At 46.0% G+C, this 22,299-nt stretch overlaps 2 protein-coding genes across 2 annotated transcripts in view; one reads left to right on the top strand and one right to left on the bottom strand.

Annotated features, from left to right (window-relative positions):
- TIMP3 (TIMP metallopeptidase inhibitor 3) overlaps nucleotides 1–17,939 on the bottom strand; it is a 58,731-nt gene extending 40,792 nt beyond the window's left edge. The window contains exon 1 of the mRNA XM_052641400.1: nucleotides 17,538–17,939. Within this exon, the coding sequence (XP_052497360.1) occupies nucleotides 17,538–17,658 (121 nt within the window). The 5' untranslated portion in view covers nucleotides 17,659–17,939. The remainder of the gene's footprint in view (nucleotides 1–17,537) is intronic.
- The window catches only part of SYN3 (synapsin III), a 448,396-nt gene that overhangs the window by 160,616 nt on the left and 265,481 nt on the right, over nucleotides 1–22,299 (top strand). The window lies entirely within an intron of this gene.

The raw sequence follows: 22,299 nt of genomic DNA, 5'->3' as shown, positions 1-22,299 counted from the left end.
CCAAAGGGTAAATGAGTTACCTAGAATCACACAGCCAGAGTAAGCAGAGCCAGGTCTAGGGCCCTATCCTTTCGGGGCACTGGCCCCCTTTTTCTACACCCCATACTGGCCCCCAGGACCTTGGCTAGTCAAGACTTATTTGGTACCAAGATGAACATACTGGGGACTTCCCTGGTGGCTCAGATGGTAAAAAATCTGCCTGCAATGTGGGAGACCTGGGTTTGATCTCTGGGTTTGATCTCTGGGTTGGGAAGATCCCTTGGAGGAGGGTACGGCAACCCACACCAGTATTCTTGCCTGGAAAATCCCATGGACAGAGGAGCCTGGCTGGCTACAGTCCGTGAGATTGCAAAGAGTTGGACACGACTGAGCGACTCAGCACAGCACAGCAGCATAAAGGTACTGCAAAGGCTGGGAGTGTCTATCCTTGTTTTGTCCAGAGCCACAAACTATGAAATGGAATCCCTAGTTGATCATCTCCAATCCTGTATGGACTAAGGCAAAATATCCAATCTAGTCATTCACCAAAACATTACAGGCAACCACTGAATATGAAAAGCCACTAACTTTCAGACAATTTCACATTGTTAGGCTGTTCTTTTTGTTTTGTCTTAACACAGCATCACCAACTCAGGGATTCTCTAGACAAGTCCTCTGAATTGCGTAGGTGGAGGGCTATTTATATAGATGGCCTTAGAGAAGGTCTCTTCTGAACCTCTAGAAATGTGTAGCTTTAACCAGAATCTCAGAGAGGATGCTGTCTGTAAAATGGTAAAACCCCCATCTAAGAGAATTGCAGATCAGAGAGGTGACAGTTCAGGCTAAGACCACGTGGGGACCAGGGGTGGGGACATGGCTATGTCTCCCTGGCTGCTCATGACCTTCTCTCCACAGTACTTGTGCCCCAGACCTTCAAGTCATAAATGCTTCACGTGGCCACATTTCCCTTCCATCAAGCCCCTAATGGTATAAGCACGATACTAGGGTTTACAAATCTGATGTGTGCCTAGGACCAGGCCAACTAAAGTTATAAAACAAGTCAGGGGCAGAGAATGGAAACTTGAATCTGGCCATTGTTTGGCCTTGAGGGTCTCTCCTCCTTTCCTCCTTTGTCTTGCAGCCCCTATAAGGTGCCCACTAACACTGATGCAGCCATTTCTGTTCGGCAAGTCCAGATGAGCAACTTCCCTCAGCAACGATATAGGTCCTTCTTGGGAAAAATTAATTCCTGGATTAGATACATTTAGGAAACACTGGGTTCAACAGAGCTAAACAGGTTACCATGCAGCAGGACTTGTCAGAGCCTTTACTCTGCTGATGGTCATTGCGCATCTCCAAAGGAGAATACAGGAAATAGCTTTCCTAAATGTGTTGGCTGAAACAGCATTTCTTACAACTGGTATTCAGAGAATCATGCCCTGGGAAACACTGCTTTAGGCTTTCCCACAGTACAAGGAAATCCTCCGTGCCCCCATTCTCACAGCTCACCTGATAAACTACAAGAGGTGGTAGTGCTAGGAGTTTCTGCCAGGAAGGCAACCTCAATTCTTTGGAACCAGACAATGAGGTAACCCTTGGTAAGGACCCAGGAGTTCTGTGTTAGAAGATGGATCCAGGCCTGATGGCAAACTTGGAGGTTCCCACCTTCAGGCTCCAGGGGGACTGGCATCTGCAGTGTGCTCTAGGGAACATGAAGTCTTGATGATAAGACAAAAGGAAGTAACACCCAGCTTTCCAGCCTGGTGGGACAGCAGACCACAAGCCAGAAGCTAACTCCACTTGTCTTTCCCTGGCGTTCTAACTGCCTGCTGCTCTTCTGGCCAAAAATAAAGACCCTGGCCTTGAGACTAAAAAAGTAGATAAATAAAGGTAACGGAGGCCTCCAGCCTGAAGGACTCAAATAACCTCAGTATAAATTTCTTTTTATACAGAGAATAGAGTCTTACTGGCTAAGGGCTCTCCCAATGACCCATTTTCAGTATTTGTTTATTTCTGTAGTTCACCGCATCGCATTTATTGAGCACCTACTAAATGGGATAGCCTGTGGTCAGGAATACCCATCAATTTCCAGGCAGCAAAGCTATTCTTAGTTTCCTGATGTCTATTTAGAGAGCGTTAATCCTCCCAGCCTCCCGCCCCCCCTGCAATTAGGCACATACCTCTTTCCAACCTGGTACACTAACCTCACCCAACTGGGAAGGCAGAAAAGACAAGTGTTCTTCCCACCCTCCTCCAATGGGCCAAGCAGTTGGCCTTCATGGGCTGGAGCAGCCTGGGATCAGCCAAACCAGAGGAGATGTGCCTGTTTTTCCTGGACCCTTCAACCACTGCTGGAGTCCAGAGCCTTCCTGTTCTGATCCTTACTGGCAACAGAGCAAGGCAGAAAGTGCTAGGAATCAAGAGGGCTGTGATGCAGGCAGTAGAGTGGGATGGTAAAGAAAGACCATGGACAGGAAACAGACATCCCAACTCAAATACCAGCTGTGCCTTTGTGTATGGCTGGGTGACCTTGGGCATAAGTTGTGATTAAAAGCTCAGACTCTGGAATCAGGCAGCTTGGGCTCAAATCTTGACTTCACTGTATACTAGCTTCCTTTTAGGTCAGTTACTTAGCCTCTCTCAGCCTCAGTTTTCCCATCTGTTAAGTGGTGGTAATAATTCCTAATATGAAAGTTTATATTGAATTAACAGAATTACTATAATATGTATATAAAATTCTTAGAACAGCTGTGAATACATATTAGCCACTTTAATATTAATTTCCTCTAAACTGAGATCACTTCATCTGCAAAATATAAATAAGACTGCTTTCTCATTTGGCAGTGATGAGAGTTTATGAAGATAATGCATGAAAAGTTCTTGGAATAAATGTTTGTTGCTGTCAAATAGTACTATTATTATCCTATTTCCAGCTTTTATACATTAGGCCAAACTCCTCCACATTTCTGGATCTCCGTTCCCCATTTGTCAAGTGAGAGCAGGAGTCACGTGGCTTCCACAGTATTACAACATAGGGATCAGTGGCCGGAAAACTCACTTGTAGCAAAACTGAGTCAGTAACCCCGATGCACCTCCAGTTTCCCCACATCTCCGTGCACAGCTCATAAAATAACTAGCAGAGAAAAAAGATGGTTTCCATTCACAGATACTGTCTTGACTTATGCTGTCCTACAGTTGAAGTGGCCATGGTCGCTACTAAGCACTTGAAATGGGACTAGTTCAAAATGAGATGTACTATAAGTGTAAAATACATTCTGGGTTTCAAAAACTTAAAAAATTCAAACCCCATTGATAATGTTTTAAATTGATGACATTGGAAAGATAATATTTTGGAATACTGGATTAAGAACAGTATTAAAATTAATGTCGTGGGTGTTCTTTCTTTTTTTCAAGTGTGGCTCCAAGAAAACTTAAAATTACATACATGGCCTGTGTTTGTGGCTTGCAGTATTATTTCTCCCAGAAGGTGCTGGTCTAGCCTTTCTGCCTCCCTGCTTGTGGGTCACCCAGTAAGAAACTCTTCTCGCAAGGATACCAAAGGAATTTGAACTATTTGGGGTTAACTTTTTGAAACAAAATAAAACACAGATGTTAACTATCCAGGTGGGGCATTAAATTTTAAGAGCCTCTAGGAATCTCCTCTGGCTTAAAGGGGCCCTGAATAAATAAAATCCATCAAGCTGCCAAAGTGCCCATGATGTAAGCACACAAGGGTTCAGCATATGAATTCTGGGTTCCATGCCATCTCGTCTCTTCTGTTTGGAAAAGAATGGGCAATATCTTGGCTGTATTTCCCCAAGACAACCACCACTAGTTAGCAGTCTGTCTCCTATTGCAGCTTAGAATAGCTTTTTTTTTTTTCATTGAGCTGGTCATATCCAACATATCAAACCTGATTTCCCTTTTTCTCTCTCTCTTTAACACACACAGACAAGCTAAAGTGTACCATTGCCTGGAAAGGCTAGAAGGCTGTCGTCCTCTAATGTTTTCATCCATTCAAGACCCTCTTACCATGTGCCTGCTATGCACTGGGCAGTGGAGAGTAGGGTGTGACTCTCTGTACTCGAGCGGGCTCACTGTCCAGGAGGAGACACCAAATGGGAAGAAGATAATGGCTGACGTGCATCCAGCCCTCTCACTAGCCGCCAGGCAGTTGGCCAAGCCAGTGATGCCCATCACCTCAATGCATTCTCCCACCACTTTAGCAGGTTAAGAGTCCTTTATGGCATCTTTCATTTTACAGATAAGAGAAGGGAGTCTGAGAGAACTGACTTGTCCAGGACTGTAGAGCTATTAGTTAATGGAGCTAAGGTTTGAGCCAGGCAATAAGACCTGTGTTCTTAACCACTTCAGAAAGTGCAAGAAGTGTGATAACAAGCATATGAACAGTATTCTCTGTGGACACAGAGGATAGGTATATCATTTTGCCTGAGAAAGCAGTTAGTCTTATTCACTCAGAAATCCTACAACCCAAAGGAGATCCAGGAAATCATCTGGATCGCAAAGGTCACAAAGCTGGTGATCCATAGGGCTGAACCTAGCCCAGGGATGTTTTGTATGGCTCACACATGTGTATGTGTGTGTGTGTGTTTCCTTTTAATTGTGCCAGCATTTAAAAATAAGATTTCATGTAAAAATCTTGGATTTCTAGGTTATCTTCAGAGACTGGAAATCTGACAGCAGTGGACTCATCACACTCTGATAGGCTGGAGCTGAGAGCAGCTGTCCCCTTCCAAAGGGGTGTGAACTATTCAGTCGTCCATGGTCAGCACCATTCTCTATCACTTCCCCAACTCCCAAGCCAAAGATAAACTAGTTCTATCATATTTGCCCACTGTTTCGCTGTTTGTCTTACAATAAAGACATAATTTTAGTACCCACTCATTCCTCCAAAGTGGGAAAACAAGAGACTAGGGAGACACATGTATACCTTTTGGTAGATGTGAATAATAATCCAGTATGTTTAATAAGCAAACATCCAGCTGCCAGTGACTGGCCTCTGTGGGCATTTGGGTTTGTGATCTGATGCAGATGAGACCCAGGCCAAGAGACAATCCATCAAGAAGGAACTGGAAGCCACACCTGAACCCATTTGCTCAGAACTGCATCCCAGAGAACACGCTGGATATTGGGGTTCTCTCACATCTCTCAGTATTTCTGCTGGACAATTGTAGCAGGAAACTATGGTTGTGAGATGTTTGGGGGTCCCTGTCCTGTTGTTGGAGAAGGGAGTTGCAGTTACCCAATAGGGCACAAGTTTCATCTGGGTCTTCCAAACCCCTTCCTCATCCATTTAAACGAAAGTATTCTCAGATGACACACTTCTTAATCTAAGCCAGTCTTCTATGAGGGGAGTTTTCTTAGTTTTCTCAGATACAGATGTTTAAGGCAAGCCATGAATCAAATTTTCTGGAGCAAGGGGCTGCTTAGGGAGACCATGGATCAGGAAGGCCTTGTTCCCATGAGCACTGTCTCAGTCTCACCTTCTCCCTGTCAGCTTCAGTAGTGGTATTAATGGGGTTCAAAAGCATTTTTACCAAGCTCTCCAGTGATCAGTGACAGACACTGAAGTGACCTTGATTTTTAATTCTAGCCATCAACTAGTTCTGCAAGTTTGCTATCTTGTTTGGCACATCAGCTCTGCTTCAACAGGAAGTCTGGTGGTCAAACATGTCATCTGATAAAATACGTCAACTCATTAGCAGCTTTGTTCAGTCCAAGCTCTCATCTACTTTTATAACCACAGAGATCCTGGCTCTCGTCTTAATAGACCGTATTTCTAAAGAAATTACCTCCTAAAAGGTGCTGTTGATGGATTTAGGTGTTAAATTATTCAGCTAGAATGGAGCGCCCCTTCCAAAGGAACTTAGAGCCAGAAATACTTGACACATAGTAGGCACATTCAGAAAAATATCAGTTACCATAAATACATGTAGGGGAAAAGTATACACATGCCACATAGAGCCAATCCTGTTATTTCACAGATAACAGCCTGAAGTCCAGGAGGGTTGGCATCACCCCGGTGATCCTAGGATCTGGAGGAGACCTAGAACTCGACCCCAGGTGTCCTAAATTGCAGCCAGTGCTCACTCCTGGACACTGCACATCTCCCAGCCCTGGGGTAGACAGGGTGAATGGGACAGATGGGGACAGGGCAATGGACTTGATATCCAAGTTCAGTATCACCCTTTTCCAGGCCCTCCCATTGACTACCCCAGCATATACCACGACTACCAGAGGTAACATGCGGGAGCAGCCTGAAGAGGGATGTGAGCCATCTGACCCTTGAAAAGAGTGTAGGACTTGGCCTTGAAAGACATTGTTTCCAATCCCGACTCCACGTATCAGCTGTGTGGCTGAGTTCCTGAACCATAGGAGTTCTCACTGTCCAGCCTTCTCACTGTCCAGTGGGAACAATGACCCCTCACTGCCCTGCTTTCTGAAGGGGGATGTTGTGATCATCAAATAAGATCAGGGAGACTGAAGACTCTAAAATGTAAAGAGTCATGAAAATATAGAGTGGGAACTTTCTTTTTCTATGCTGTAGAAGGCAGTGTAACAAAGTGGAAAATCATTAGACTTGGGTGGGAAGGGGCACCAAATCATGATGCTGAAATGCAGTTCTCCGTATGTGACCCTGGAAAACAGCCCATCTCCTCTCCAAGCCCCATGTTCCTCACCAAAAATAAAGTGAGACTACCCACTCTGCCATACAACAACACGCATGTGGGTGCGTGCTCAGTTGCTCAGTCCAACTGTAGCCCACCAGGCTCCTCTGTTCATGGGATTATCCCCTCAAGAATATTGGAGTGGCTTGCCATTTTCTTCTCCACGGGATCTTCCCAATCCAGGGATAAAACCCAAGCCTTTTGCATCTCCTGCATTGGCAGGGGGGTCTTTACCACTGTGACACCTTGGAAGCCAATATAACAACACTATTACTCAAAGCTGGCATCTGTTGAGCTTTTGCTATGTGGCAGATTCTGTACTAAACATTTTCCTGGAATTTTTTCACTTAATCACCAACCTAATGTGGTACATACTATTATTCCCCCTATTTTGCAGATGAGGAAACTGAGACCAGAGAACTTACCCACACTAGGTGAGCAGTAGAGCTCACAAGAGGTACTGTGTTTCCAAATTTCAAAGATTATGAGTCTATTTATGATGATCAAGATAAGTCAAAGGAGGTCCATCCCGATTCATGACCTGCAAGCACCTTAACCAAACAACGCAAACTCTCATGTCACGAAACCACATCCTCATGAAGTGTGCCCCAGGTTGCAAGGCTCCCCTTCCCCATGCCCTACCCTGGTGATAGCAGGAGCCTGAGATTTCTGAATGAACAGTGCTTCTCTACAGGCAACTGGGCTACCTGGTGCCCACTGCCCTCATTCTGGAGGGATCTCTTTGAGGCAGAGGGGGAGGGATAATTGTTGGGCAATATTTAAGGTCTGATTCTGGAATGACTCTAGTCTGCTCTGGATCTCCCCTCCTCTGTCATCCAAGGACTCTATTTTTCCACCTGCTAAGCTTTCGCTTGAGCTCTCTGAAGCCAAATCTTTCAGATTTCCATCCCTTCCCTACCCCTACAAAAAGCAAGTGGCCACAGACCTGGGAATACTTAAGGTCTCTACTCTCTGCATTGTGAATGCCACTGTTAAGTGATAGGCTTTACGTGAACATAAATCAGAAGTGGGTGTTGGGCAGCACTTCTATGGCATCCAACCCACCCCAGCCACAGATGGCTTCTACAGGAATCAGGAAAAGTTGTCCTGGCCCGCATACCTCTCCCCTGAACACTAGTTTTTTAGCAACCAAGTAAAAAAGCCTCTTAGTTCCACTACAGCTGGGATAGACACCTTGTGACCTCCTGTCAAATGCTATTTAGTGAGTTCCTTTAGCCAGAGTCAGTACTCATCTGCTTCAGCCCATAAGAGATTAACAGAGGAAAACCAAGAAGAGGAACCCATGTCACCTCCTCCAAAAGGCTAGGCAACTCAACCAGGACATGTCAGTTACCCACTGCCTCTGCCAGCCCTGTTCTCAGTACTCGGGGAACCTAGAAAATGGCAAGGGTGGGAGACATGTGGACCAGTCCACAGGAAGAGACGGAAAACTGGTGTGAAAGAAAAGAGCCATTCCCAGAGGGCGAACTACAGTGCTCTGCAAGGGGTCCATGAGCTCCTTCTGCGCTTCTGTGGACCAGCCCAAATCATACCTTGCCGTCATCCAATAGCCCATGAGAGTGCTCCCCAGGCTTCAGCAAATACCAGGTTTCTTTGCTTTGGGCAGCAATTAATTATATTATCTGATTATATCAGAATAATGACTGGCTAGTGTCAGCAGTAACAGATACCATTTAACTAGACTTTGTGATGGAAAAATAATCAACACCCAAGACATGAAGTTGTGATGGATAATTTTTTTCAAACATGAAATCCTTTGAAGGAAAATTAATAAAAACAGTCCATGGTGTTGAAAAGGCTGGGAACCGCTGATTAAGTGGAAAGAGTACTGAGTTAGGAATTAGGGTGCAAGACTTGGTTTTATTAGGACTATTGTGTAATAAAACTGGGGGTTGGGTGGGGGCAAGCAGGGGCTGCAGAGGCTTCCTGTGGAAGAAAATCAAAGAGAAGCACACAGAGGAGACATCCAAAGTAGGGAGTCAAAAAAAAAAAAAACCAATTTGGGGGAAATTACAACAGGAGTAGCATCTTCTCAAATCCAAAAAGTCCTTGCCATTAGACTATGCCAATTTGGAACACAGATTTTGAAAGTGACTCAGCAAATGTCAGAGGTTTGTGATGTTGTACAGGAAGCAGTGATCAAGACGATCCCCAAAAAAGAAATGGAAAAAGGCAAAATGCTTCTGAGGAGGCCTTACAAATAGCTGAGAAAAGAAGAGAAACTAAAGGCAGAGGAAGAAAGGAAAGATATACCCATATGAATGCAGAGTTCCAAAGAATAACAAGGAGAGATAAGAAAGCTTTCATCAGTGATCAATGCAAAGAAACAGAAGAAAACAATAGAATGGGAAAGACTAGAGATCTCTTCAAGAAAATTAGAGATACCAAGGGAACATTTCATGCAAAGATGGGCACAATAAAGGACAGAAATGGTATGGACCTAACAGAAGCAGAAGATATTAAGAAAAGGTAGCAAGAATCCACAGAAGAACTATACGAAAAACGTCTTCATAACCCAGATAATCATGATGGTGTGATCACTCACCTAGAGCCAGACGTCCTAGAGTCCCACGTCAAGCGGGCCTTAGGAGGCATCACTACGAACAAAGCTAGTGGAGGTGATGGAATTCCAGCTGAGCTATTTCAAGACCTAAAGGATGGTGCTGTTAAAGTGCTGCACTCAATATGCCAGCAAATTTGGAAAACTCAGCAGTGGCCACAGGACTGGAAAAGGTCAGTTTTCATTCCAATCTCAAAGAAAAGCAATGCCAAAGAATGTTTCAACTACTGCACAACTGCATTTATCTCGCATGCTAGAAAAGTAATGCTCAAAATTCTCCAAGCCAGGCTTCAACAGTACATGCACCAAGACAGATGTTCAAGCTGGATTTAGAAAAGGCAGAGGAATCAAATTGCCAATGTCTGTTGGATCATCAAAAAAGCAAGAGAGTTCCAGAAAAACATCTATTTCTGCTTTATTGACTATGCCAAAGCCTTTGACTGTGTGGGTCACAACAAACTGTGGAAAATTCTTCAATAAATGGGAATTCCAGACCACTTTACCTGCCTCCTGAGAAATCTGTATGCAGGTCAAGAAGCAACAGTTAGAACTGGACATGGAACAATGGACTGGTTCCAAATTGGGAAAGGAGTACATCAAGGCTGTATATTGTCACCCTGCTTATTTAACTTATATGCAGAGTACATCATGTGAAATGCTGGACTGGATGAAGCGCAAGCTGGAATCAAGGTTGCTGGGAGAAATATCAATAACCTCAGATATGCAGATGACACCATCCTTATGGCAGAAGTGAAGAGGAACTGAAGAGCCTCTTGAGATGAAAGTGAAAGGAGAGTGAAAAAATTGGCTTAAAACTCAACATTCAAAAAACTAAGATCATGGCATCAGGTCCCATCACTTCATGGCAAACAGATGGGGAAACAACAGAAAGAAAATAAAAGACATACTTTCTTTTCTGGGCCTCCAAAATCACTGCAGATGGTGACTGCAGCCACAAAATTAAAAGACACTTGCTCTTGGAAGAAAAGCTATGACCAACCTAGAGAGCATATTAAAAAGCAGAGACATTACTTTGCCGACAAAGGTCCATCTAGTCAAAGGTATGGTTTTTCCAGTAGTCATGTATGGATGTGAGAATTGGACTATAAAGAAAGCTCAGCACTGAAGAACTGATGCTTTTAAACTGTGGTGTTGAAGAAGACTCTTAAGATTCCCTTGAACTGCAAGGAGATCCAACAAGTCCATCCTAAAGGAAATCAGTCCTGAATATTTATTGGAGGGACTGATGCTGAAGCTCCAATACTTTGGCCACCTGATGTGACAAACTGACTCATTGGAAAAAAAAAAACCCTGATGGTGGGAAAGATTGAAGGCAGGAGGAGAAGGGGATGACGGGATGAGATGGTTGGATGGCATCACCAACTCAGTGGAGTTTGAGCAAGCTCCAGGAGTTGGTGATGGACAGGGAGGCCTGGTGTGCTGCAGTCCATGGGGTCGCAAAGAGTGGGACATGACTGAGTGACTGAACTGAACTGAACTGAAGCAAATGTAGCTTCCAGTTCATCTGTTTGTTCATGGTGTGATCTCAGGTGAGTGATTTCACCCCACTGGCTTCAGATCACTCAACAGGTAGCTGGGATGGGCAGTCTCCAGCTAGTAGGATGACTGATATGAGGAAAAGGAGTTTTTTTATTTGGGATGGTGATGGAGTACCATGTCCAGAAGGTGGGATCAGATTTAATAAGTAATGCAATAGCTGGTGCCTCCCCTCTTTGGAGGGTCAGATGCCTCTCTCTGCATAGTATACAGCCCTTAGGTCTGCCCAAGAATGAGCCCCTCTAGGAATTTCCCAAGCAGCTCCAAAGAATTGTTTTTTCCTAAAGATGATGTTTTTTGACATGTTTAAAATTTGGGCAAGGTTTGATGATCCTGCAATAATGCCAAGAAGTAGGCAGGGAAAAGGCACCAAGTGAGCTCCAGAGAATGAGACATTAACAAGGGGCACTCAAAATTGAGGCGAGGACAATGGGCAGAGAGAGAATGGGAACAGCGGCACCTGGAAAAGCCTGTGATGTTGACAAGGCAGGCAGAGGCCAGGTTGGCTATTGTTGAAGCCATTTTATGACACTTTATCCCAAGAATCCTGAAAAGTTGTAATCAGAACATTTGAAGTTCTCTTAAACCAGCCATTCTAGTTGCCATCAAAGTGAGACTCTAGCTTGATCTTTCTTAGCCAGGACCCACTCTGTCCCCTCTTCACTGTCCATCTCCCTCCTATGGCCATCCCACCACTCTCATCCAAGCACCATCCAAATTCAGTGAGCAGAAGGGAGACACAGGGCTGAGTCCTTGCTGCCACCACGAGCCTGGCCACGCCCAGCCAAAAAGGGGACAGCTTTGGGTTAGCAATAAGATCCTGTCTTTAAAACATGAACCTGGGTTCATGTCAAACCCTGGAGTCAAGCATCTTAATGTACTGAAAGGCCCATTGCTTCTTATTAAAGCAAAAAATAAAACCATCTGCAGTTGAATTAATCTAAAATGGCAACAAGTCAAAAGCCATTTGGCACGTAGCACCATTGGCACATAGCGCCATTCTCCCTACAAAAATGCTCCTATCAACTTGATGTAAGTAGCCTTAATTTTGCCCCCTTTCAAAAGGATAAAAGAACAAGCAAAAAAGGGAAAAAACTCAGTAAGTCAATAAAAGTCATAACGTGTTTTCCCGTTTGAGAGAAGTGTAGAAATGTCTCCAGCACAGGGCTAATGGTCTCTCCATCACTGCATGTTGCATATATGAAAACAGGGGTTTCCCACAGCCACTCTGGAGGGTGAATTGTCAGGAACTGTTCATATGTAAAGTGCACATACATTATGTCTGAGAATTCCAAATTGTATATTTGCCATAGGGAAATATCCATGCATATGAACAAGAGGATCGTAAAATGAATACTTGCCATAATGCTCTTTGTAACCATGAAAAGCTGTTAGAAACCTTAAAATATCTAATAGAGGAATGGATAAATAAATCTATACCTATACCTATAAGACGCAGGTTCCATCCCTGGGTGAGGAAGATCCCCTGGAAGAGGGCATGGCAACCTTCTTCAGTATTCTTGCCTGGAGAATCCCTTGGATCGAGGAGCCTGGTGGGCTACAATCCACAGGGTCACAAAGAGTTGGATATGACTGAAGTAACTTGGCACTGGTACTGGCATAAGGCTATAATATTATTAGATTCATAAAATAGTATATAATTATATGTATCATATAATATTTCATATACTGTAGTACATGTATATATTTTAGACCTAGGCTGTAAGGGTTTAAATATGGGCTCTGTAACAGTCTTGAACAAGTTACATAATTTTATTAAGCCTCACTTTCCTCATCTGTAAATTGGAGATAGCAGTAGCACACCTGCCTCATAGAACTTTTGAGAGAATTAAGTTAAACTGAGTTGATGCATATTAATTATTTAGAATGGAATTTGGTGCACAGTAATCATTCCATGATTAGTTTTTATAATTTATAACCCTATGGAATTCTGCACATTAAAGAAAATGAAGTACATATGTGTGCATATGAACTGAGAACAACCTCTAACATGTTGCTTATTGAAAAGAAGTAGAATGCTGTATTGGTATTCCACTGTTTATAGTATTTGCCATTCATGTTTCCAAGGGAAAGGCTACTGCAAATTTTCTATGAGTATTATGTATGTAAATTCATAGGGAAGGGACTAGAATTAGAGGAACTGATCAAAAAGGACTTTCCCCTTATCTGACTTTAGATAGATGGATAGACATGGATGGATGATGGTCGATGGATAGACGGATGGATACAGTTGAACACACAGATACATATACACATGGATATAATAGAATGTATGCAACTACTCTTGTAATTTTAGAAATGTGGATTAAAAATTAAAAGGCCAAGGATGTACAGATTATGATTCCCCTTTTATTAGTGAGGAAACTAAATCTTAAAGATGGCCCATAGCATGCTAAAGTGCATACAGCCAACACGCCACAGGAAGGATTTAAGCCCAGCCCTGCCCTGCCCATGCTACGGCCTTTCTGCCGCCCCACACTGCCCCTCCAGGCCTCCCAGGAGTTGACTATGACAAAGGCTAGAAGAAGGGGCCTCCTTGTCCATACTGACCAGAATGATAAAAGCTAAATGAAATGCAGAATTGTGTTGTTGTTTTTGTTTTTAATTAGTGAACCTGTTGGAATGTGCCATTCAGCAGTGGAGCTGAATGGTTCCTGCTGTTCCTGCAAAACAAACAAAAGTCCCTCCACCCAAGCCACTTCTGTGGCCACTTTTCTAGTCTTATCTATCGAGGGATTGTGAAAGGGACACAAAACTGTGGGAGGGGCACCTTCTCTAGCCAGCCCAGGACCCAGCCTCCTGACTCTCTCTGGTTTTCCTCCCATCATACTATCAGGCTGCATAGACAGGGCACATCACCCTGGGAAGCCCTCACTCAGCCCAACCTCAGAAGGGTAAGAGTATATGAGGCCAACTTTAGTGAGACAAACCGAGTCTTTTTTTTTTTTAACTTTGACTTGGTAGTTTTGAGGGTCTCTTCTAGTTCTAACAGCCAAAGAACATTAGAATTTTTTCTTTATTTTTCTCTATTGATAACCTGATATAATGAGGATGACAGTAATTGGTTCTTACTTTCCTATGATGATGTTTAATTATAACCTCTGGCCATTTCAGCTGTCTTCATATTTCTAAGGAAAACTCTCCAAATCAATAAGTAAGGCATTGTTCAAATGTTAACTGTCCATTCCATCCTGATCCTGGGAAGGGTTGTCTGCCTTACAATAGCAAGGATAAATGGAAGTTGAAAAGTTTTGGAAGAATGGCATAATTCAGAATGGCTTTACCCTTACCATATAGTAGCTGGGTGAGCTTGAGCAAGCACAATTTATCTCAAACCCACAATTTATCTTCCATCTGAAGAAAAATAGGTGTAATATCCACTCTTAAGGATACTGAGTGGATAAAAGACACAAAGAGCCTGCACCCAGTTGAAGTCTGAGAGATGTCCCCTCTTCCCTAAGATAAGTAGCTCTCCTTTTTCCTGACTTACTAAGATGTCCACAGCCTGGATCCACTCCCCAAGTGATTGGTTCCTTTCCGAAGCTGGATCCTTTTTATTTTCCTTAAGTCACCAAGCCCAGTGTAAATTGTAATTTTGTGTTTGTGAGAGAGGATTGATCGGGCTTCCTTAAAAATGGCTTCTTCGCTAAAACCACAACCTCAGATCTGATACCGAAAGAATCTGCTGGCACTGGTCCCTGTCAAAACAATCTGGAGATGTCCAGAGACTGTCCTCCAGAGCTGGCAGGGGGCCCCCCAGCTGAGCCTCCCTCTTGAATTCCCCACGGGCTCAAGGAGCAGGCCCCCAGCCCTCCATCGCACAGCCCCATTCTTCTGTGCAAAGGAGGGGTTGGCATTCTGAAGTCAAATTCTCTCCCTACTGCTGCCACCCCTGCAGAAACCACACGCATGCATGCCCCACTGCCCGCCCCTTCCTGAGCCGGACAGAGCTGTGGAGCAGAAAGCAGGCCAAGGCCGCCTCCTTCATTCCTAGTCCTCCCCTTTCCCCTCCTCCAAAGTCAAGGTTTCGTCAAGAGTTTCAGGGGCAGTGACTGGTGGGGAGGGGGCCACGGACATCGTGGATGCTTCCAAGTCCTTTTCTCTCCGCCACAGTATGTCTTATAAGCCGGGATATAGTTCATTCTTCTAAACATTTCACTGGGGTGTAGGGCCTGGAGTTGCCATAGAAACACCTTTTAACTCCTCGTCCTCCAGAAGGCAGCGCCAATCCTCAGGTCTTCGGCGGGGGAGGGGGTGTGGTGGGGAGAAGGCAAGAAGAGACACTTGTGGATGAGGAGGAAGGAGATGGAAGGCCATGGAGGGATTCCTTAGAGAGGGGCTTTGCCTGGCAATGTGGCACCCAGCCATGAAAAGAGCCAGGAAGGTTCTGAAAGAGGAAGCTAGTGGGCTGGCGTGAGCATCTTTTAAAGACTATAGTATTGATTGGTAGGATCATAGGGGTGTCAAGGGGAATGGGAGCGTCTACACATTTCCTTCAGGGAGAGAACAGGCAGGCATCAGCCCAGACTGGGAACCAGAAGAGGCGCTGTGAGCTAGGAGTACTGGGAGCCACCTACTGGCCGCCGGCAGGGTGCTGTAAGGCAGTGGAGGTCAACAAGCCAGCAGCCCGCATCCACACCTCCCATAAAAAGCATTATCTCATCCCTGCCACTAGTGCAGTGCGCCAACCAAGGCAGCACAGCTTTGGATCCGGGCCAGCAGCACCGAGGTCTTTTTGTTTCTTTTTCATTTTTGCTACCACAATGTTCTTGCCTTTTGGTATTTCCTGGTAACTTCGCTTTTCTCTGGGCAGTCAGTTGAAGAGGGGGTTGTGGGAAGATTTCTTACTAAAATCCAGAGAAATTACAAGAAACTTTCTGTATCAGTCCCAGACACATAGCAGGAAACCTAAGCAGTGGTTAGGCGGGGCCACTATCGGACGTGGTCTCCTTGCTCCTGTTTCCACTCTCCCCTGGCGAACTTCCAGGGTAGAAACCTAAAAGCCAAGGGCAAGGGGAAGGCATGAGGTCTCCCTCTCCACACACATCAGAAATCCAAGTGAACACGCCCGAACCACTGTCAGGTAGAGGACGACGCCCTGACTCCACCTGATGCCTGGACCCAAGTATGTGCTCTTCACTGAGAGGACCAGAGCCGCCACCCCCAGCAGTAGCTGCCAGCATCACTTAGGTGGGAATGACACCCACAGGGTGAGGAGGGACAGGCCAAGTGGAATTTGGGTGGGGGCAGTCAAGGGAGAAGAAAACCTTGCAGGCCTCTGGCAGCCCCGAAGAATCCTTCCCTGCAATCCACAAACCCAGGGGCCAGTCAGGTTCCCCCAGGAGAAGGAAAGGGGCACAGCAAGGACCCCAGGAAGCCACTAATGTGGGTGACCCTAGGTCACACAAATACTCCTGCCTGCCAGCCAGACTGACCCAGTCACCACAGCCACCTCCCTCACATCTCCTAGGCTTGCCAGGCCCACCAGCAGCACCCCTCCCAGCCTCAGCTGCCTCCCCTGCCAGGTTCCTGCCTCCTCCCCCTCCTCCCCTGCAGCACACTTGTGGAGGCCCTCACCCAGGACCCAGTGGAAAATTTCTTTTCCTCTTTATGACTGTGCTTAAAACACACACGCTCCATTCTTCAACCTCTGAATCGACACAGGCAGAGGGTGACTAGACTGTGTTGTACCCCACCCCCCGCCCGCATTTACACACACACACAGAGCAAGGGCCACTAGACTTGCAAGCTTTATGAGCTGGAAAGGAGAGGAGAGATGTTTTCCAGCTGCTGCTCCCCCTCTGGCCATCCAAGCACAAGTGTCCTGAACACTCTGAAACAAGTTCTCCCAGGACTCTCAAGGCCCTTGTCTCTAATCAAGACACTAAGTCCGATTTGGAATAGTCACCATGATGTGACCCTTGGCATCTTTGTTCTTGTGGTGACAAATCTGTTTTCCACTGCCCTGTCTCCCCCCACCCCACACACATTCAAGGGGAAAAAAAGCCTTCCTGTGAATTCTCACAGCTATGTGATAAGTGATCCCTCACACACGCCACCTCCTGCTTGCTATCAACACTTTCAAATACAGTTCCTTCGGGGAGGGTCAACCCCACAGATTCCTTCTTATTTCCCCCCTTAAATCCACCCAAACTTGGCAGTCCAAGAAGCTCAGTTTGCACTTGCCCAGGGATTGTGAGACTGAGTTGGGTCTTGGTGAAAAGAATGAACATAGTGGGGAGATGGTGAAAACTCAGAAAACTACAAGTTTCTCCTGTAACTTTCCCCTGCACATGGCTGGCAACTTTTTCTTTTTAATTCTTCTCTTTTAAACTCGTCATCATCCCAGCACTTTAGTTGACATTACAAGTTTTAGAAATGCTCTCCCCATCTTTCTTCCCCGGGCAGTTCTCCGGTGTTAGTGAAAAGGGGAATTTTCCACATGTCAAAAAGACCAGTAAGGACCTCACGCCCTAAAAGACCATGGCTGCAAAGAGTTCACTCGGCCTCGGTGGGTTTCTCTGCGTCTACCCACCTCGGTCGTGCTGAAGCATATCTCAATATCTACCTCCACGACCTCCCCCCAAGCCCAGGCAATGGAAAGGATTGGGGGTTGGCGAGGCCACCCATAGCAGCGCCGGAGTCCCGGCTACAGCGCGCGAGCGAACGGTCACCGCGGGGGCTCCGGCAGGGACCCCGGGAGCGCTTACCGATGTCTGAGTTGCAGAACGCGTCCTGGGGGTGGCTGGGCGAGCACGTGCACGCCTCAGCGCCCCAGTCCCCCAGGCTCCAGCTGCCCAGGAGCACGACGAGCCCAAGCCAGGGAGTCATCGCCGCTGCCGTTGCTGGGGCTGCTGCTCGCGTCTCCAAAGTTGCCTTGCGCGCCACGGGCCGGGTCGCTGCAGCCTGCGCTCGCCCGCCCGCCTGTGGGGGGCAACTTTGGCTTGGAGCGCGCCGCCCTCCGAGTGCCCGGCGGGACGGGATGGAGTGCGACGGAGCTGCCTCGGCGCTGGCGCAGGACTGGGCGGGTGGGCAGTCTCTCTGGGCGGAGGAGCAGGAGCTGAGGGAGCAGAAGGAGGAGAAGCTGTCCGAGCGCCCGCCCGCTGCCCGCTCTGCGCCGCAGCCCCGCGGCCGAGTGATATAGCGCGGGTCCCCCCGGGCACCCCCTCTCGAGCGCGCGGGGCCCGCCGACTCCGACCAATAGCAGAGCCGCATTACCTCATCGGCCCTCCAAAAAGGGGGCGGGGCCGGGGGCGCGGGGCGACGGGGCGGGGCCGCCCGTCCCGTTCAGGTCCTTTTAGGGAATAATGCAGCTGTGGGCACGCGAGTGGGTGGGCTGAACGCGCCCCTGCTACGCGCTGTCGCAGGGGCCCTCGGAGCGGCGCCCCCTTGCCCTCCTCGACTGCAAACCCGCCATACGCCCACCCCGCCCTCTGGGCGCCTCTGACCCAAACCAAAATCAACTACCGCTCACCCCAGCACCAACCCCTTTGGCAGGTCAGAGGTGGCCTTGCCTTGGGGACCTTGACTGCGCCTGGTGGAAAGGATAAATAAAGGCTAACTGTGCCTTCTCTGGAGAGAGCCGGGTCAGAGGGGAAAGAACCAGGTTGCTGACAAATCCCCTATCCCTCCGCGTATCGCTGCTCCAGACTTTCCTGCTCAGTAGGAAGTCGTTTGCCTTTTGGAACTGACTGTAACGAAAGGTTGTTTCCCGGGCTCAGCCGGAGTAAATCGTGAGGCCATTCAACAGACATCGTTCTGGATTCTGGGATGAGCAAAACGAACTCTTTGTTCCCATGGAACTAGTAGGCAATACATTAGAAGATACATGAGTACATAGGGTGATTTACTAAGGTAATAGTGCCCTGAATGATGAATGATGGGTTAGAAATACTGCGGAGGGCGCTACTGTCTACGGGATAATAAGCAAAATGGCTGAGAAGGTGACAGCCTGGCTGTGAACAAGAAGCCTCAGCCCTTTGGCAGCTGGGAGGAGATAACAGCAAGTGCACAGTCCCTAGGCTTACTTGAAAAACAGTAAGTTAGGGCACGAGGAAATGGTAACCCCACCTAGGGCAGACAGGTCTCCATCCTTCAGCGAGGAATTAGAGGTGAACTAATTCCAACCGGAAATGAAACTAGATCCTGGAGAACTATCCAGGATTCAAGAATATGAGGAACAATGGATATCTGCTAAAAACTGATACTATGACTATTTTTCTTATTCAGTAACCTCTTGAGCCTGCCTTATATTAATATTTTCCATACTTCACCTCATTACATCTCACAATGATCCTTTTAGATAGGAAAAACACAAAGTGTTATTCACACTTTCCAGATGAGGAAACTGTTGCAGAAAGGTGCCATTACTTGGCAACCAGCCAGGAACTGAATTCTCTGATTCCTGCCTTAAGACAGGTGTTTATTTTCTTGGACTTTTTAGTGGTAGTTAGCTTTATCTGTGCAAGTGTCCTTTTTGCAGCTGGAATCTTCTTTCTATTCTTGCATCTTTCTCACTTTCTCACCCAACTCATCCCGTTTGGAAAGAGACTAAAGTGATTTGGCAATAAAAATGGTAAAAGTTTGGCACAAAAGAAGGATGAGAAGTACTGCTCTGAAGTGCAAGTTCATCCTCTTTCTCAGAAATTCCTCTGTTTACACCTCAGAGAAGTGACACCACAATGGCAGGAGCAGAAAGCTTCATTGGAAATGATATTTCCAAGAACATTTTTAAAGCTTCCCTTTCCCCCTTAAGAATTTAGCTGTAAGGAGAGGAATCTAGTTTCCACATTTTTCTGTCTTGTTTCCTCCCCAACTTTTAAGACCCTTCCCATCCTAACTTTGACTGTAGCCCCATCCAGAGAGAGCTTTCCTTCTCTCAGTGTTTACTTAGAATTTTGCCCCTTGTTCCATGAACTGTAGTTGTACTATTTCCCCAACCACACTAGAAGAAACACTTTGAAGCCTAAGATATTTGAGAAGGCTGCTTTTTACTCCTTAGGGTATAAATTAGGGTCTCAAGGGACACGGGTATGGGTGTGGCCAGCAACCCATTGAGTCTTGAGCTGTGGACACTTTGGAAGCCGCTCCAAGGATCCAGGTTGAATGAGGGCATACTCGGTAGGATTTGAGAGTTTCATTTATCCCTGCACTGTGCCAGTCATGTGGAAGGTTTTATAGGCCTTTCCAGACCAAATCTACTTTGGATAAGCATCTTACGTGTTGAAGCGTTCTCTTCACTCTCTCTCTCTCTCTCTTTTCTTTCTCACTTTAAGGTTTTGTCCAAATTACCAATAGTTTCTCCAAGGGAAGGCTTGCCTAGAAAATGAGTGTCAGAGAAATAACTTTTGCTGAATTTCAAGCAGCAGGTTCCTTATAGAAAACATCTGAAGCATATGATTTTATGGCAGTTCAGTTCAGTTCAGTTCAGTCGCTTAGTCGTGTCCGACTCTTTGCGACCCCATGAATCGCAGTACGCCAGGCCTCCCTGTCCATCACCATCTCCCGGAGTTCACTCAGACTCATGTCCATGGAGTCCATGATGCCATCCAGCCATCTCATCCTCTGTCCTCCCCTTCTCCTCCTGCCCCCAATCCCTCCCAGCATCAGAGTCTTTTCCAATGAGTCAACTCTTCGCATGAGGTGGCCAAAGTACTGGAGCTTAGTTATATAAGTGTAAGAGTAATCTGATTGTTTTTCTAGCTGAAAGGTAGCAAAATTGCCCTTTGGTTTATTTCCTCTAACTCCCTATCCCAAACTGGGTCAGTGTGTTTGGAGTTCAGCTTCTGTTTCAGTTGGAAAGTTCTCCCTAATGTCTAACCGAAGGGGACTATCTTCTGTCCATCCATCCTCAGTCCTCACTTTGAACAAGAGAAAAAGCAAGCTTCATGCATCCTTATAGAGAGGAGCACTACGCACTGCCTCTGGGTCAAGGGCAGCAAGCAGACCTCATAGCCATCAATCCAGATGTCATTGTGTCCCTGGACCTAGTAATATGTAAGAATTGCTTTCTCAAGTCCACTTTAGAAGCTAGATGGAGGGGGCCTGGGGCCAATGGTAAATAAGAATGAGGATACTGTCTCCCCACTTTGTCTTGATAGCTAAGGACACTGATAGATTTATAAACCCCAGAAGAACTGAAGAAGTTTCTACATCTGAGTGGTCCACCCCCTCTTCATATCAAGTTCCAAGATGCTAGACTCTCTGGGAAGTCTCTCACAGACATTTAGAGAACCTGAAAAATGACCTGAGATTCTGCCCATCCTCATTTTACAGGTGGGGAAAATAAGGTTCAGACAGATGAAGAAATTTGCCCAAAAGTCTCATGGTGAGCTCATGGTAGACCCAAGATTGTGCTGTGGCTGCCTGATTCCTTACCTGGGCTGTCTTCCACACACTCGTGGCCCCAGTCCCCCCAACTGCAGTGCATGATCTAACGTTTAGACTCTTGTGCAGCCACTCGCAGTTTTGAATCTGCATTTCAAGTCTATAGATGAGTTTCAGAGTCCCTTTGTCCAGTACCCAACAGGTAGAGAACTGCACCGCACTGACTAAATAGTTCTCTGTTATGTTAATAATCACCTCTGAGCCAGTCATAACAAATGCAGCTCTGTACTCCTCAGAGATTTATCTCTTGTGTGTTTATTTTTCCCTTTCTAAATTATCTAATATCTTTTGAAAGCATTTCAAGTATATTGCTGCAAAGTGACACATGAAAATTTTCTTTCTGGGGGACAAAAAGAGGCTGGGATGAAAAACAGAAGCAAAAGATGTGAGATTTGTTCCAAAGGTTGCTGCAGAAACAGTTGTTGAGGCAAGTCATCTCACCTGTCTAGACTCAGTTTTCTTGTTCATTGGATGAAGGTTGTAACTCAGTGATCTCCAAGATCCCCCCTGGCTGAAAAGTCTCAGGACCCATGGAAAAGTCTCAAGGACAAGGTGAATGTCTCTGAAGCGAAGATAGATCTTGCCATTAAAGAAGTTTGAGAAAAATTAAATGTGAGAGACTAAAGCATGTCCATCAATTTCTCAATCAACACTGAGTTCCTATTCTGCTCTCTGCTCTCTCCTCCAAGTCTCAGGCTGAAACCAAAGATTTTGATGGTGAAAGCATACAAGAGATTGAGGGTCATATTCCTGATAGAGCCCCATTGTAATTACTTGTTTTTCTGCCTTTTTGCCTCTTGCATCATAAGCACTAAAAGATCAAGAAATAAGCCTTTTGTTATCTCCATGCCTTATTTCTAAAATTCATTTAACTCCTGCACTGCCTTCAGATCATAGTTTAAATGTCACCTCCTCTAGAGAGCCTTCTCTGATTCCCGTCTCCAGTCTTTGTCAAGTCCCTCCCATGTGATCCTGTGCTTCTTTCCCTCACACTACTTGTCTGACTGTAATGTGATTGTTTACCTTCCTGGATGGTAAGTTCCTTGAGGACAGTGTTCGTGGTAACAAAGATGTCAATAAGGATTA

Source organism: Budorcas taxicolor, chromosome 5, assembly GCF_023091745.1.
Source record: "Budorcas taxicolor isolate Tak-1 chromosome 5, Takin1.1, whole genome shotgun sequence".
NCBI lineage: Eukaryota > Metazoa > Chordata > Mammalia > Artiodactyla > Bovidae > Budorcas > Budorcas taxicolor.
Note: the sequence above shows the minus strand (reverse complement) of the source record. Positions and strands in the feature narration are given on the sequence as shown.